This window comes from Hyperolius riggenbachi, chromosome 2, assembly GCF_040937935.1.
Source record: "Hyperolius riggenbachi isolate aHypRig1 chromosome 2, aHypRig1.pri, whole genome shotgun sequence".
In the NCBI taxonomy this organism is placed as follows: Eukaryota; Metazoa; Chordata; class Amphibia; order Anura; family Hyperoliidae; genus Hyperolius; species Hyperolius riggenbachi.
Window position 1 is genome coordinate 127,770,666 of NC_090647.1, and position 17,835 is coordinate 127,788,500.

Sequence of the window (17,835 nt, forward strand, 5' to 3'; positions counted from 1 at the left end):
ATGATGGCACACGACAGACGCAAACAAGAGTTCAAACGATTGCAGCACTTTGCGTTGGCATCATCGGGGATCTTAAAGATCCAATCCGCCGTGACAGTCATAATTGCCATTCATCGCAAAGCGTAATTCGTCTAATCTCATACACGTACCCAAGTCACATGATCGCTGGTCATGCAGAAAGTCACTGGTCGGGGGAAAAATCATCCAAAAAATCTCAATGTGGGTACGTAGCTTTCATCCTTAGTATTCCTTTAGATATGCAGCATCATTGCCCCAACAGCAGGATAATGGAGGTTTATAAAGACATACAGGAAAAGTAGTGACATTTAGCTAATTCAACTAATTGTGAATCTGTAAAGGGTTCCGTCATACTAGTTTGTTTATTAAATAAAATATATTTTGGGCCCATAAAACAAAAAGAACTGTTGGTAACTACTGGTTGAAACAGAGAATATGATTTAAATACAGTATATAAAATGGTAATATATATAAAATTTAAACTAACTATTCCTTTATCTGTGTTAAGACCTGAAACCTATCGTGTGGTGTTGGGGGAACACGACCTGAGCAACAATGACGGAACTGAACAGGAGATCTCTGTGTCTGCAATCCGTATTCATACTTCCTGGGACACCAAAAATGCTGTCGCTGGGTACGATACCAACTTATAAAATATAAATACAATATTTAATTTTAATTTTGCAAAACATGGAAAATAAATGTAACAGGACTTATGTGACAAGGCATCAATGGGTCAACAAAGATTATAGAAGCGTGTATGGGCGCTCCCGCATGTGCACACGTTGTCAAAAACCTGAGCAGTTCTTTACATTTGCATGACCGCTAATTCAGTAAAGGATCAAGCATTTAAAGGATAACTGTAATAAGAGGTATATGGAGGCTGCTATATTTATTTCCTTTTAAGCAATACCAAATTCCTGGCTGTCCTGCTGATCCTCTGCCTCTAATACTTTTAGCAGATCAGGGGTTTCGGACAATATTGTCAGATCTGACAAGATTAGCTCCATGCTTGTTTCTCGTGTTATTCAGACCCTACTGCAGCCAAATAAATCAGCAGGATTGCCAGGCAATTATAAATGTTGAAAAAGAAATAAATATGGCAGTCTCCATATTCTCTTCACTTCAGTTATCCTTTAAAGCATTGTTATCATATAAATCTGGCATAGCGGGGTCTGAACTCTCTATAACAGTAATTATAGATTGAGGAGTTACCTTGAAATGAATCAGAGCACTTGGTGTTTGATTTTATATGAACAATGTATTTGCTTATTATTCAGCATATACGGTATACAAAATATGAACAGTTCCAAGTAGCGTTTCTTTCTTCCATCTGATCAGGCCTTTATATAGCCAAGCAATCATGGCTCTTCTAAGTACATTCAAAAAAAAAATTATAACAGTTGTGTTATGTAGAATAGGATAAAAACTAGTCTCTTTTGTTTTAGTAGCTGTAAAACACACACTAGTAATAAAAAACACTAGTAATCTTCTTGAAAAAAAAATAGCATGAAAAATAGCTTCTAAAAGAACTTCTTGCTAGTATCTTAACAGAACGTCATGCTGAAAAATGAATACAGTGAATTGCCAGAATGTTAGGCATATTAACCTTTCTCTGTCATCTCTTCAGCATCTAGAACCACGTGTGGGAAGGTAGCTTCTGGCTTGTAGCTGAGTAGGTGTCTTTCAGAAGAAATCTGGTCAGGATGTGAGAGCTATGAGCTTCAGATTCTATTTCTATAGTAATTTATGCAATATGGCTGACTAATTTGGAATTTCCCTCAATCTCTGGTTCTGGTTGGCTGAAATTTCCATGCATCAAATAATTGTTTATTTTGATAACCTGACATTTTAATTAACCACTTAATGACATGCTGACTTATAAAAACGTTCTGCTAGAGCCTCGTAATGGCTCCAGGACGTTTTTATAAGTCAGACAATGCTGCTGCCGCTGTGCGCATGCATGTGCGCGTGCTCCCGTGGGTGCACGTGCATCCCCGTGCATGTGAAAATTGTGAAAAAAAACCCACCCCCCCCAGAAAAATGATCTCCTAGGAGAAAACACAGGAGAAAAAGTAAATTGCATATGGCCCAGGGTTTCAATGTGATTATAACCAGGAATCTGACAATGTGCACCCTCATTGCCAATTCTCTTTCACCTATTTAACCACTTCAGCCTACAGCTTCGAAAATCTTATGCATCCGAGCAATGTTCACCTCCCATTCATTCGCTAATAACTTTATCGCTACTTATCAAAATTAATTGATCTATATCTCGTTTTTTCCGCCACTAATTAGGCTTTCTTTGGGTAGTACATTTTGCTAAGAGCCACCTTACTGTAAATGCATTTTAACAGGAAAATTAAGATAGAAATGGAAAAAAATCATTATTTCTCAGTTTTTGGCCATTATAGTTTAAAATGAATACATGCTACAGTAATTAAAACCCATGCATTTTATGTGCCCATTTGTCCCGCTTATTACACCGTTTAAATTACGTACCTATCACAATTTATGGCGCCGATATTTTATTTAGAAATAAAGGTGCATTTTTTCAATTTGCGTCCATCACTATTTACAAGCTTATAATTTTAAAAAATTTAATAAGATACTCTCTTGACATGTATATTTAAAAAGTTCAGACCCTTAGGTAACTATTTATGTAGTTTTTTTTTTTTTTAATTGTAATTTTTTTTATTTTTTTTTAATACAAAAATGTATTTGGGTAATTTTAGTTTGGGAGGTAAATAGCTAATTTTAGATGTAATATAATGTATTTTTTTATTCAATACAGGTATGTGGGTGCAGTTTACTATTTGGCCACAAGATGGCGACATTCAAAAATTCCTGGATGCGAACGATGTCGCATCTAGGAACTAAAATGAAGAGAAGACGTTTCCTGGGGGCAGAAATACCACGCTCTCTGATGAGAAAGAGTCGGTATTTCTGCCGGGGACTTAGATTCCCATTCCCATTCACTGATCGGGGGGGGGCAGCGGAAGGCAGCGGGAGCGCGCGCGGGCGCGCGCCCGATCGCGCGCACCACACGGCTGCAGCACCACTGCCTATCTGGACGGATATATGCGTCCAGATATGGCGAAGTGGTTAAAATTCAATAATTGCTGCTTTAGTCATCTGCCACCTATAGCAATCTGATGCAATCACTATGCAGTTTGGGCCCAAATGCTGTTCAGATGCATTGCTGTGTTGTTGCCTAGCGAAACCTCAGTACAGCACTGGAGTCTCCAAACTGTGCACCCTAGCGATCGCATCCGATCACTACAGACACACAGACTGGCAATAATGTTCCACTACATGCCCAACTAGTAATGCAATATGGCTTATATGGTATTTGTATAACCAGGAAGACCCAAAGAATATACTTTGAGATGCTTTATAATAGTGGTACTTGTGATATGAAAACTAGGAAGGGCGGGAAAAAAAAAGTATTTTCTGCACCTTACACATTTATATTTTCCCATACAAATGCCTAAAAACACCAATTCTTGGAAAACAATTACTCAAAGAAAGCCTAGGATGTACTAATATATATATATATATATATATATATATATATATATATATATATATCATGGATGGCATAAATAATAAAAAGGTTACTGCTGTACCGATAGTGACAGATTAGCACTAGGGGCCACTTGCTCTCCCCCTTTGGTGTTGCATGTTAGGGGTTCCGCGTGGTGGCAGAGACAGGGGCCCGCACCTGTCATGTGCACCAGTGTCTGCAAGAGTGACAAATTGTCATGTATAAATGTCTGTCATTCTCTCTGCAGTTATGACATTGCTATCCTGCATCTGGCTTCCAGCGCTACTATAAACAGCTACGTAAGACTGGCCTCTCTTCCAGCTGAAGGAACTATCTTGGCTCATAACCACAGCTGCACCATTAGTGGATGGGGAAGACTCACCAGTAAGTGGAATACTAATTAAAACTTTTGCACTGACAACAGTACATTTACATCCTCCCTGCCACCAGTTGTACCAGAAGGAAATGAATTTTAGTTTGCAGCATTGATGAGCACAGCCCGCACACTAGCATGCTTTTGTGCTGATCACAGCAGGGAAGAAGTAGGGCACTAACCAGGGTGTAATACACTGGTGTCTGATCTCTGGAACTCTCTAGCTTGGTTCAGTAGCAGCTGGAAGTGTGGGTGGCTAAGTATAACTCACCCCTCCTGGTTCCTGCGGTGATTGGCTCTCACCTTTTCTTATTCAGACCTCAAGCCTCTTGTGTTCTCATGTAATGGATCCCAGCTTGATAACCTCATCAGCTGACACAACAGGTCGGTGGTATGAATGAGAGGAGGACAGTGCCCATTGCCACAGGAACCAGAAAGGGTGACAAATACTTGCAGTCACGCTGATCTCTGCAAGGGGGATTGGAGGGAGTGACCATTACACTACCAGGGATAAGGAGGGGAGATAACACTAGACTACTATTAGTTAAAAAGGCAAGGGATACCACTACTACCAGGGGGTTATTAAAGGCGGTACCACTAGAGTACCAGTGAATGCATAAAGAGGGAGGGGGTACAACTAGACTACCTAGAAATCCTTAAGGGGAAGAGACGGTTCCAGCAGACTACCAGGGAATCCCTTAGGCCCATTTCCACTTGTCACGCACACGTCTGCGAGACTTCCTGGTGTGCGGGCAGCCTCCTACACCATTTCGGATGGCAATGTCGGCCGAATCACTAGCGCAAGCGATTTGACCGGTGTGTACCCTATGGCAGAGTTTCCTCGCACGTTTTGCCTGCAGGGAAACTCTGCGAATTCGGCACGGAAACTGTGCCAGTGGAAACAGGAAATGTACCTTTATTTTTATTTATTGATTTATTGTATTTATAAAGCGCCAACACATTACACAGCGCTATTTTAAAATTAAATATCTTCACCATGTGTTCTAGCAACAACAAAGTGTAAGTTTTATATTAAAATAGAATACATTTGGAAATGTAGTTAGGGTTTATTATGTACAATGGCACTTTTTATCTTAAAATAATAATAGGTAAACACCGTATTTTTTCAATTTCTCTTTTAAATTTCCTCTAAAAAGGCGTAGAAAAAAAAAAAGAATACCAAGATGGTTAACTTGACATTTTTTTTATTATTGGCGGTGATTTTCCCTCTGTCAGGTATTTGGTTAAGGATTTAAAACAACAAGTACACCAGGATGTGCTCAACATGTCATTCTGGAGAAGAAGGTTTATTATTAGGTTTAGCGTGAGGAAAGCTGTGATTCTTCAGGGCAGTCCATTATTCTGCCTAACCTATGCTATACGGTGATACAATGGTAGGGAACAAGATTATGTCACTTTGCATTTTGTGGTTTTGAACACTTCCCTACCCTAGGTTATTTCTCCTTAAAGGATACCCCAACTGAAATGTGACATAATGAGATAGACATGTGTATGTACAGTGCCTAGCACACAGATACCTATGCTGTGTTCCTTTTTTTATGTTTCTGCCTGAAAGAGTTAAATATAAGGTATGCAAGTGGCTGACTCAGTCCTGACTCAGACAGGAAGTGACTACAGTGTGACCCTCACTGATAAGAAATTCCAACTATAAAACACTTTCCTAGCAGAAAATGGCTTCTGAGAGCAAGAAAGAGGTAAAAAAGGGGAATTTCTTATCAGTGAGGGTCACATTGTAGTCACTTCCTGTTTGAGTCAGGACTGAGTCAGCCACTTACATACCTGATATTTAACTCTTTCAGGCAGAAAAAGAAAAAAAGGAACACAGCACAGTTATCTGTGTGCTAGGCATTGTACATACACATGTCTATCTCATTATGTCACATTTCCGCTGGGGTATCCTTTAAAAACGAGAGCATATTCCTACATTTCACACTCCTCCCATTCATTTACCAATAACTTTATCACTACTTATCACACTTAAATGATCTATACCTTGTTTTTTGTCACCAATTAGGCATCTTTGGGTGGTACTTTTTGCTAAGAATTATTTTATTTTGTATGTGTTTTAAAGGGAAAAAAGAAGAAAAAAATGTGAATTATAACTATTTCTCTGTTTTCACCAATTACAGTATCAACATAAACAGTACCACTGAAGAAAAAGAATTTATATTTTATTAAAGGACCACTATCGCGAAACTCGTCCAATTTTAAGTACATGTAAACACATACAAATAAGAAGTATGTTTCTCCCAGAGTAAAATGAGCCATACATTACTTTTCTCCTATGCTGCTGTCATTTACAGTAGGTAGTAGATATCTGACAGAACCGACAGGTTTTGGACTAGCCCATCTCCTCCTGACTTTGTAGTACACTGTTCACTTTACATCTAGACCTCATTTCCTCCTTATGGACCAGAGCAGTTTTGACATTTTAGCTATGTCCCTGTTTAATCAGCAATAACGCTATCCCTACCTATGACACCTAAGTTATATATATATTGTTTTTTTCAAGTCAAACTAGACTTTCATTAGGCAGTGCTTTTTTCCAAGAACATTTCATTTTCCATGCATTTTGTGGGAGGAATAAGAAAAAAAAATCATGAATTTTGCAGATACTGCAGATAAAAACTCCAATATTATTTGGCTAGTTCTCCCATTTATCCCAAAAATTAATGCAATTAACCTAAATTATGTTCCTATCACAATTTATGGTGATGATATTTGATTCTCAAATAAAGGTGGATTTTTGCTACATTGTGTACTGTTCATGCATTATTATCCCCCCCCCCCTCCCATTGATAGCCAAATGTGCCCCAGTATTACCACCCCCACCCCATATTTATAGCTAGATGTGCCCCAGTATAATCCTCCAGTATAGATAGCCAAATATGCTCCATTATTAGCCCCCCATAGATAACCAGATGTGCCCCTTTATTAGCTCCCCCACCTTCAGTATGGATAGCCAGATATGTCCCTTGTTAACCCCCATATAGATAGCCAGCTTTGCCTCATTCTGTAAAACACAACATCTTTTACATTTAATGAACTTTATCAACCCTAAGAACCCCCTTAACCCATCAGGAGTACCCCTGGAGTACACATACATACCACATGTTGAGACCCTCAAGGATATAGTGTAGATGTAGCCATAGCTAGATGCCTAATCCATAGCCATGAGCCATCCTCATCCACATTCTACATTCCCATGATACAACTGCTGCAGTGTTAGACCCCTTCCCCACATTCAGTTATGACACAGTTTTCGCTGATACAGTTGTGATTTCCATTTACTATAATGAATAGAAACCACAATGTGTTTTAGTAATTCATAGGCAATCATGCATTGGGAATTTGGGTCTATGCAATTCTGATGTCTCTGCGGATCAGGTAGAATCGCATAACTAAATGTGTGGATGAAAACAGGAAAGCGAGTAAGAGGCCTAAGGGATATGTTACAGGCAGCTAAATATTTATACCAGCTGGATAGTGTACTGGTAAGGCTGTTGCCTTTGATGTAGGATTTGAGCATTTGACAAGGGTTTGAATCCTGGCTCAAGCCAGTGTGTAAAACAGTAAGGAGTCTTAGTGCACAGCGGCCTCATGACACTGGTTGCCTGTGGAGCACACCCTAAGTGGCTGCAGCTTTAAGGCCCTTAGAGTCTGCCAGGAGAAAAGCACAATATAAATGCTACTGGTCTTGTTTTAAAATATTGTGCCCAGGTTTTGCTACTAAGTAGAATGGAAAACAAATGCTAAATATGGTGCTGTTTACTTGCTAAAATATTGCTGATGCATTTTCTTTCAGCTTATGGATCTTATCCCTCCATCCTCCAGGAGGCTCCTCTGCCCGTTGTTGACTACTCAACCTGCTCTAACAGATCCTTCTGGGGCAGCACTTTGAAGACCACCTTGCTGTGTGCTGGAGGCAATGGAGCCCAGGCTGGCTGCAGTGTAAGCCCGATAGCTTTCTATACTACACAGAATACAAGGGCCCATATGCAATTAGCCTTTTCTCTTAGGTTTTCTCCTAGGTGGTATTTTCAAACTTGTCAATAAAGTGCCTTTAAAACCACCAGCAAGCAAAAGAATACTTAAAATAGTTTTCAGAGTACTTTTTTACCCACTTTTTGGTACGTTTTCCATTGTAAAAGGCTGAAAACAAAAAAACTCAGGAGAAAAAATGTATTGCATATAGCCCAAAGACGTTAGCTAATTACGATGGTGTGAAAAATTAGGCTTTAATTAAAATAATGGTATAGCTTTTAAATGTTAGTACTGATATTATCCTCTCTGTGTTCACATAACAGGGTGATTCCGGTGGACCTCTGAACTGTCTCGTTAATGGTGCATACGAGGTCCATGGTGTAGCCAGCTTTGTGCATGCATTTGGATGCAACGCTTACCAGAAGCCCACCGTGTTCACCAGAGTGTCCGCTTACATCGACTGGATCAACAGCGTAAGTTTTCATTTGATATCCATATACAATGTCTGCAAGCTTTCACACCTATATTGAATATTTTCTTATTTCCAGCCTTATTTGAACCATAACTAAAATTCATATTGACAGACCAACTTCTCCTCACACATTTCTCCCCATATATTTGTTTGATACTGTAACTAGTCATGTATGCATGTATATATCCCTATAAGCCTGACATTCATATCTATATAATCCCTCCCACAAAGGAAAAGGAGAAGGTAATTCCATACATCTGCTATTGGCCCACACAGAAGGGGCACCATGCTTGGCATGCCTCTGTACCCCAGTTGTTACATTAATGGAGGGAAGGGGCTAAGGAGAATCAATCATAATGTGCAATGACAATTAACACCAAGCCTCCTTGTCATTTATGGCCAGCCAGTTGGTAAACTGAGGGCCAGCCTGCCAGTATAAGATGGACAACTCCTCAGTGGCTTCCTTTTTTATTCATAAAAGCTTTGCTTGGCGTCTCTTAAGATTTTACAGTTAGTCAGTATGGCCGTACGTGGCAGAGGTGGGCCAGCAGCGAGGCAGTCGCCCCCCCCCCCAAAAAAAATGGAAAGGAGTAAGTGCGGCATACTAAGCGCGCCACGTCAGGTAATGCCAAGTATAGGTTCCACCAGTATAGGTAATATAGCTGCCACAGTATACATAGCATAGTTGCCCCAATATATTTAATAAAGTTGTCCCCAGTTTAGGTAGCTAGTATAGTTGCCCCAGTATAGGTAGTATAGTTGCCCCAGTATAGGTAGTATAGTTGCCACCCTGTATAGGTAGTATATTTGCCCCCATTATAGGTAGTATAGTTGCCCCACAGTATAGCTGCCCCAGTATTGCTAGTATAGTTGCCCACAGTATAGCTGCCCCAGTATAGATAGTATAGTTGCCCCCAGTATAGGTAATATATTTGCCCCCAGTATAAGTAGTATAGTTGTCCCCAGTATAAGTGCCCCTAATAGCTAGTATAGTTGGTGGAAGCACAGTGAGCAGCAATAAAGGCGGAGACCTGTGGCAACAGTGACGCTGCGCTCCATCGCTTGGAAAGCAGAAGTGAGGTGAGTAATTCTCCGCCCGTCTGCTTGCCGCTGATATATGGAGGGGGAGAGAAGCAGAAGGAGGGGACCCAGGTAAGGTAGGGGGGTTCTGGCCCCCTCCCTGCCACTGTCCCCGCTGCCCCTCCTTCCCCTCCTGCTCTCAGCTCTGCCACTGGGGGGGGGGCTTTCAGAGGGGCTGACAAGATGTCAGCTGGGGCTTGAGCCCCGGGAAGCCCTATGGTGAAGCCGCCACTACTCGTAGGTAATATTTTCACACAGTGGCTTAGCTAAGAAGCTGTGAGCCCCAGTGCAAGTTTTACATTGGGGCCCCCCAAGCACTTTATAAATAACAATTGATACAGCAGACCAAAGCCAATCCAGGACAGCCACAGTGTCAGAGGTGCAAGAAAGGAAGGAGAAACAGTGTGTTAATGATTACTACTATTTAAAGCCGCTATAGAAGTGAATATTATCAGCACAGGACCAATAAAGAGCTGATACTGTGGTTGAGGGTTGTCCCTGATGTGGTTGCAACCTCTGCACCCCCTATTGCTACGCCACTTTTTTCACATTATAAATAAAATGCCCTTTAAGTTACCAGCAAGCAAGAAAAACACACAGAATAAATTGGCAGTACTTTTTCACCTAATTTTTGGAACTTTTTAAATTGCAAAGTGCAAAAGATTTTGAATAATTCTTGGAGGAAACTTAGGAGAAAAAGTGAGTTGAATCGGCCCCTTTGACACTAGTATAGCAAAACAATCATCTGGTGTTTTACAGCTTTACATGCATTACATATGCACCTTATTATAGTGAATTCTCGTTTTATAAATCTCCCGAACTGTCCTCAGACTGACACTTTTGGGTTGGTTGTATTTTAATCATGCTATCTTCTCCATCTTCTCTTTGTTTTAGAATGTGTAACATCACTTAATTGGAGAAACATACAAGACCTCACCTGGAAATGAAAATACTGGAACTCACTTTTCAAAGCAAAATAATTAATAAATGACATTATTGAACATCACTTACTGTGCTCTGTTTTTTTGAATTATGAAATGACAACAGGCTGTCTTCATGTTGGGGTGATGTGGTTCTATAAAGCTTATAAACTATACAGGGGCGTAACTAGAAATCACTGGGGCCACCTGCGAAACTTTAGTTGTGGCCCCTCCATCTCCCCTCGCTTTCTGTACAGGTAAACTGAGAACCAATGCTATTCAATTGACTAGTGCACACTTACATGTGTTGTCCTCATGCAGATAAAAACAGACAAAAGTGAAGCACTGCAGGCATTTTCTCTATCAATTACATTAGCATCTGATATGAAACGTACATGTTTTCACACATACAGACACACATGGTGTGCAGGAAATGCATACAGAAAACCGACAGACGAGTGTGCTCACAGCCTCAGCTTGTTACACTCACTCTGTCCATCTCTGATGGAGTAGAACTGACTCTGCAGACTTCTCCAGCATCACTACACTACAGTACAGAGGACTTGGAAAGGTGTAGAGGGGTTGGGGGCTGGAAGCTGTCTTTAAGAGCCTGCTGAACACTGAGTAGGGACTGTCTTCAAATCTTTGTATGATTTCTAGTCAGTAGCTTAGCAGATGCAGTCATTAAAACAATTGTGCAGAAAGTTTTTTTTTTCTCTCCGTGCCCTTAGTTGTTAGTCTCTCAGGACAGGGAAAAGAAACTTCTCCCCCAACGGGACCCCTTATGGCTTCTGGATCAAGACAACCCCCCCATCTCTGTCACCACCATGGCTGCATCCCTTGCAAGGTCTATAGGCTTGCTATACACTAGCGGTTCTGGTTGTACAGTGAGGAACATAAGTAATTGAACACCCTGCGATTTTGCAAGTTCTTTAACTTAGAAATCATGGAGGGGTCTGAAATTCACATTGTAGGTGCATTCCCACTGTGAGTGACAGCATTTAAAAAAAAAAATCCAGGAAATCACATTGTATGATTTTCAAAGAATGTATTTGTATTAAAGAGACTCTGTAACAAAATTTTGAGCCTCATTTCTTCTATCCTATAAGTTCCGATGCCTGTTCTAATGTGGTCTGTCTTACTGCAGCCTTTAGTAGTTGCATTGTCTCTGTAATAAATCTTATCTCCTTTCATCTGTCGGCTCTGTCGGGCTGAGGCTGGAATGTGTGGAATGTGCAGCACTGCTTGTCATTGGCAGAAGCGTTACACACTCTCTCCAAGCTCTGCATGAGTCACACAGTAAGCTGTTTGTAAACACTGCCTAAAACTGTTAATTACAAGCCAGGATTGCAGCAGGGAGTGGCAGAAACAGCACAGAGGGGCCCAGGAGAACATAATAAAGAGAATGGTATGCTTTTTATTGTAAGAATTTTAGAGTACAGATTCTCTTTAAAAACAATTATATACACTGCGCTACGTTCACACAAAGGTAATTTATAACCGTCGGTGCGCTATTGTAATAGGTCACTGTGTCCCATAAGAAATGCAAAAGAAAATTAACAGCGCTGCCAGCATGCAATTCACAGTATAGCAGAACCCAGTCACTCAGCAATGCTGCAATAAGTAATACAGTCTCTCAGTGATACTGCAATCATTTCCAGACTCTTAGATAGAGTCAAATCTCGCTGCGAAGAGTTTAAGCCCCCTTCTCGGCTGTCTGGCACACTGTCTGGCACCCTGCAGTCACACTGTGTCTTGCATCAAGACAGGAACTTCCTCTTCCTGCAGTCACACTGTGTCTTACACAAAACAGAAGCTTCCTCCTCCTGTGTAGCAATACTTTGTGTTCCCCCACTACAGAGGCACACTAATCCATTCCTTTTAGACCAATAGTACCTCAAATAAACATAATACTTCTCATAGTACAACACCGTTTAATAAAATAAACATATAAAATTTAAAAGCACTCACAAACATCAGGTGATTTCAATAGCATAGAGTTTTGACCGGGCTCTCCCCGTGCACCGCTCCGGATCAGCGCTTAGCAAGATGTCAGCACTCTCATGCAGGGGCTACGTGCGAGGAGGCAGAGCTACGAACCACGGGGAAGTTTGATTGCATGAGAGGGCCGACATCTTGCTGAGCGCTGATCCGGAGCGCTAATTTTAAGACAACTGTTTTTTTTCCTCAAGAAAGAAAATTGTTCTTTGAAATAAGATATTTCACAATAAATGGTCACGTGTTCCACTATTTATTCATAAGGCTGTGGCAACACACAGCGGTGTGTTGCATAACACATGCATTATAATGTGTGTGAACTAGAATGGAGACTGGACCTGGACATTCATTCAGAGCCGGCATACAGTGAGTTATAATAACTCAATTAGTTACAATGCGAAGATGTGAACAGCCCCATAGAATAATATGGGCAGTGAGTTGACATGCAGAATTATTCTGCAATGCAACTGATGCACTGTGCACTAGACTAACCCTTAAACTCTTATTCATGTAATATTGCTGTAAGAGTGATCCTTAGTAGCCTTACTACACCTGTGTCCACAATGCTCTTTACTCTGACCTACTCCCTTGCGATGCTATGATTCCTGATAAGTTCTGAGCCATCCCCCCACTTGGTTTATTCACGCTCCCTAGGAACTTCCTCTTGCACTCTCATACTGTATTAGCTGTGAGCTAGTTCTGTCCTGGCATCTTTCTGTAGCTACTGGACAGACAGTTTAAAGTCAGTTGACAGTCACTGACAGACATTGACAGTCTACATAATTTGAGCACAGAAATGCCCTCTAATGCCGGGAACACACGTTACATTTTTTCACTTCATTTCCTGTGCGATCAATAGTACGAATCAAATCTCAACCAAAAATCGACAGTAATTTTATCGTCCGCCTGCTACACATGTGTAGGTTTTCTGTTCCATTTTTACTATGTCCTCGACTAATTACGCCCACTATTGATGACACTGCACTCTGATAAGGCCCCCTGAATGCCTCTATATCATACACATAATCGAGCCACTTCATTGATCGCGTCAACACAAGATTAGATAGTAGTCATTTCGACCGTTTATTTTCAACATGTCTGATACTATTTCGAACGAGAACACACTCGGTTCTGCCCATAAAATCGCTCAAGTGTGCTAAATGCTTCTGATTTTGGTTGCAATTCGATTCGTACTATCGATCGCATGGAAAATCGGGTGAAAAAACATAACGTGTGTTCCCAGCATTAGACATCTTTAGTGAAGGATATTAGTTGTCTTCAGTTTTGTCTGCTGCTGGGATCTTCTTAAAGGGACCATTATGGTGTTTTGTTTCTTTTAGAATCAGGTAAATTTACTTACGTCACTCTACATTTTCTCCTTTTGGTAAATTCTACCTTTTGCCATTTTCTGCAGCTCATATGGAGTGAATAAAAGAGTACCAGAAAACAAATTAGAAACGGGCGTAAGTATATTTTTCATTAAAGAGCTTTGCCATGGTCAATCATTAAAAACAAAAAAGGGATTTTTTTTGCAGTCCATAGGATGACAGCCGGCAAGATGATGTACCATACCTGGTCATGCGGAGTCTCAAACACCAGTAGGATAATTTAAAAGTCGCTCCTTCTCAAGGTCGACTCTTACATGTTCAACCAGGATGGGATCCAATAATCCAGATTCCTTTTTGTAATTTAAAACATAGTTTCTTAACTAGTGGTATGTGCACCCCAGAGGGTACTTTTTATGTGTCCAAAGGATACTTGGGCTTAATGTAGTGCACTTACGTAGGTAGGTGGGTTCACTGAACACAACAGTCAGGTATATTCTGTGATGAGGTGCCTCTATACTTGCATTATTGGTGATACTGCAGATCACCACATAATCGGGTATAGAGTCTGTATTATTGGTGATTCTGCAGATCACACAATAATCAGACGTCTGTGTGCTACACCAATCGTTACAGAACAGCAGACCAGAAATAATATGGAGACACTGTGCAATCGGGTGGATCTAATCGGGTGGATCTGCTGGCTACCACCGTTAATGAGCTCATCAAAACGGTTAACGTGCAGCAGACCCAGATTGACCAGCTGATTCAAACAGTTAACCGTTTGAATGACCCTAAGGCACAAGTGTCCTCCCCTCATGTGATAGAGCACAGGATGCCCCCTCCTGAAAATTTTTCGGGGCATCGCTCTGATTATCGAAAATTTAAACACAGATTTTTATCATATTTTGAGTTACGGCCAGTATCGTCAGGTACAGAACGTCAGAGAGTTACATTAATTAAGACATTATTATCTGGGGATTCACAGTCCTGGGCTTATAGTCTCCCTCAGGAGCATGAGGCTTTGGCCTCAGTTGACGACTTTTTTAAGGCAATGGCAGTTATATACGATGATCCCGATTTAGCAATGACGTCCTTTAGGAGATGGGCAGGGTCAGCCAGATGGGGGAAGTACGCACTTTTAGATTGCTTTTTATCAGGGAAGTTGCCGATTTGATGTTGGGGCACCCCAAACCTAAATCATTGGACGAGGCCATCTCACTGGCTATCAAAATTGATCGGCGAGTTCGCTATCAGAAGAAAGCTCGGGGTAAAGTACCAGGGAGATTTGCTTCTGGTACCTTTTTCGGCTCCAATGTCTTCCTCTCCACTTCATGATGAGCCAATGCAGATTGGGCAAACCAAGCTCACAGAGGTCGAGAAAAACAGGAGACGCAATGAAAAATTATGTCTTCATTGTGCTGAGAAAGGACATATGGTATCTGGTTGTCCCAAGAAGGCGGAAAACTCTATCGCCTAGGAGTAGCTAGAGGCACTACCCTAGGCGATCCAGTCTTACCTCTAAACAATAAACGACTATTACTCCCGTGATCAATCACCTGGGAGGGGCAGGTTCACTCCACCCAGGCTTTTATAGACTCGGGTTTGGCTGTGAATGTTATGGCTTATGAATTTGCTAACAAATTCGGTTTTCCTTTAACTTCTGTGGGACGACAGGTGCAGATTACAGCAGTGGATGATTCCCCATTACTGATTAAGCAGTCCATCACCCAGACTCCTGTATTATTATGCCAACTAGGGGTCTTACATAAGGAACAAATACAGTTTCTGGTACTCAAGATGTCCACCTCCACCGTCATTCTGGGTATGCCGTGGCTTAAAAAACATTCTCCTCAGATTGACTGGAGTTCCAGACAGTTATTGAGCTGGTCTCCTTATTGTCATCATCATGTTTGGAGAAATTTACCATAGCCGCCACCGAGATTCAAGTGGAGAGGACTTCTGAGTCGTCCTCTGAACCCCCTGAGATAGATACCTGGGTGGATTGGGTACCTACGTTAAGCATATTCCAACAAGAGGTCCCTGAAGGGAAACCAGAGGGGGTTCTATTTGTACCATTGCAGTTTAGATTTAAGATTCTTCATGCCTTCCATACCCATAAAAATGCCGGTCACCCAGGGATTGCTCGTTGTGTTGGACCGTTGTGTCTGGTGGCCCTCTATAGTGTCGGATAGTAAGGAATTTGTCGGTAATTGCTCTGTATGTGTTAGGAGTAAGTCGTCTAGACCGGCTCCTGTGGGTACCTTACAGCAGGGTTGCTCGAATGTACCAAAATTCGATTTGGGTACATTAAAATTCGGGCCCGCGGAAAATTCGGATTTGGATTCGGATGCGATCGCCGAATTCGGTTCGGGTTGCATAAAAAAATTCGGGAAAAATTCGTGTTCGCAAATCCGGATGTTTTTTTTTTTTAAAGGGAAATCACATGTAAATAGGTCTAGTATAAAAAAAAAGAAAAATGTGATGGAAAACTTTTTTTTCAGCATTTCTTGTTTATTCATCATCACCGTCTTCTTTTTTTTCTCTCCATCTTTTTCTTCACCATCTTCTTTTTCTCTTTTACCATGTTTTTGTTTCTCGTCATCAATCATTCATTACTATCATCTTCATCAACTTCTTCTTCACTGGCATCTGGTTCTTTAAGTTCTTCTTCTTCTTCACCTGGTTCATCTTCAATTGTTTTTTCATCTTCTTCTTCACCTGGTAGTTTTTCATCTTCTTATTCTCCTTCTTCATCATCATCATCTGGTTCTTCTTCACCTTGTTCTTCTCTTCTTCTTCTTCACCTGGTTCTTCTCTTCTTCATCTTCACCTATTTCTTCTCTTCTTCATCTTCACCTGGTTCTTCTCTTCTTCATCTTCACCTGGTTCTTCTCTTCTTCTTCTTTTTCTTCACCTGGTTCTTCTCTTCTTCTCCTTCTTCACCTGGTTCTTCTCTTCTTCTTCTTCACCTGGTTCTTCTCTTCTTCTTCTTCACCTGGTTCTTCTCTTCTTCTTGTTTACCTGGTTCTTCTTCATCTTCTTATTCTTCGTCAACATCATCTGGTTCTTCTTCACCTGGTTCTTTTCTTCTTCACCTGGTTCTTCTTCTTCACCTGGTTCTTCTTCTTCTTCTTCTTCTTCACATGGTTATTCTTCTTCTTCTTCACTCTCCACCACCAACATTCTTTGTTTTTCAATTACAGAACTGTACTGTTGTAAAATGTTATCTTCAACACCAGCATAGCTATTGTAGTGGCGTAATAGCTAGTGGCGCATGGCAGCAGCGCATAATTCTGTGGACCCTGGCTGTGGGAACACAGACAGGCAGGAGGATAACTATAGCAGCAGCAGGAGGAGGAGGAGGAGTAGTGACGTATGGCCGCAGGCAATGTCACAGGCCAATGGTACCTAGCGTTGGTACCATGGCTGAAAATAAACAGCAAAGAGCAGGAGGAGGTTCTGGACAGCAGTCGTGCTGCCCACATTGTGCCCAATGCACAACTGGGACGGCACAGTTTTCAACCCAGAGTCCTCAGATTTTTTTTTTTATACAACAGTATAGCTATTGTAGTGGCGTAATAGCTAGTGGCGCATAGCAGTAGCGCATAATTCTGTGGACCCTGGCGGTGGGAACACAGACAGGCAGGAGGATAACTATAGCAGGAGGAGGAGGAGGAGGAGGAGGAGCTTTGACGTATGGCAGCAGGCAATGTCACAGGCCAATGTTACCTAGCGTTGGTACCATGGCTGAAAATAAACAGCAAAGAGCAGGAGGAGGTTCCGGACAGCAGTCGTGCTGCCCACATTGTGCCCAATGCACAACTGGGACAGCACAGTTTTCAACCCAGACACCTCAGAATTTTTTTTTTATACAACAGTATAGCTATTGTAGTGGTGTAATAGCTAGTGGTGGCGCATGACAGCAGCGCATAATTCTGTGGACCCTGGCGGTGGGAACACAGACAGGCAGGAGGATAACTATAGCAGCAGCAGCAGGAGGAGGAGGAGTAGTAGTGACGTATGGCAGCAGGCAATGTCACAGGCCAATGGTACCTAGCGTTGGTACCATGGCTGAAAATAAACTGCAAAGAGCA

General features: G+C 41.4%; 1 protein-coding gene across 1 annotated transcript in view; it reads left to right on the top strand.

Annotated features, from left to right (window-relative positions):
* LOC137544865 (chymotrypsin-like elastase family member 1) overlaps nucleotides 1-10,481 on the top strand; it is a 31,326-nt gene extending 20,845 nt beyond the window's left edge. The window contains exons 4-8 of the mRNA XM_068265963.1: nucleotides 527-652; nucleotides 3,813-3,949; nucleotides 7,765-7,910; nucleotides 8,267-8,416; nucleotides 10,390-10,481. Coding sequence (XP_068122064.1) covers nucleotides 527-652; nucleotides 3,813-3,949; nucleotides 7,765-7,910; nucleotides 8,267-8,416; nucleotides 10,390-10,398 — 568 coding nt within the window. The 3' untranslated portion in view covers nucleotides 10,399-10,481. The remainder of the gene's footprint in view (nucleotides 1-526; nucleotides 653-3,812; nucleotides 3,950-7,764; nucleotides 7,911-8,266; nucleotides 8,417-10,389) is intronic.
* Nucleotides 10,482-17,835: the final 7,354 nt, after the last annotated feature.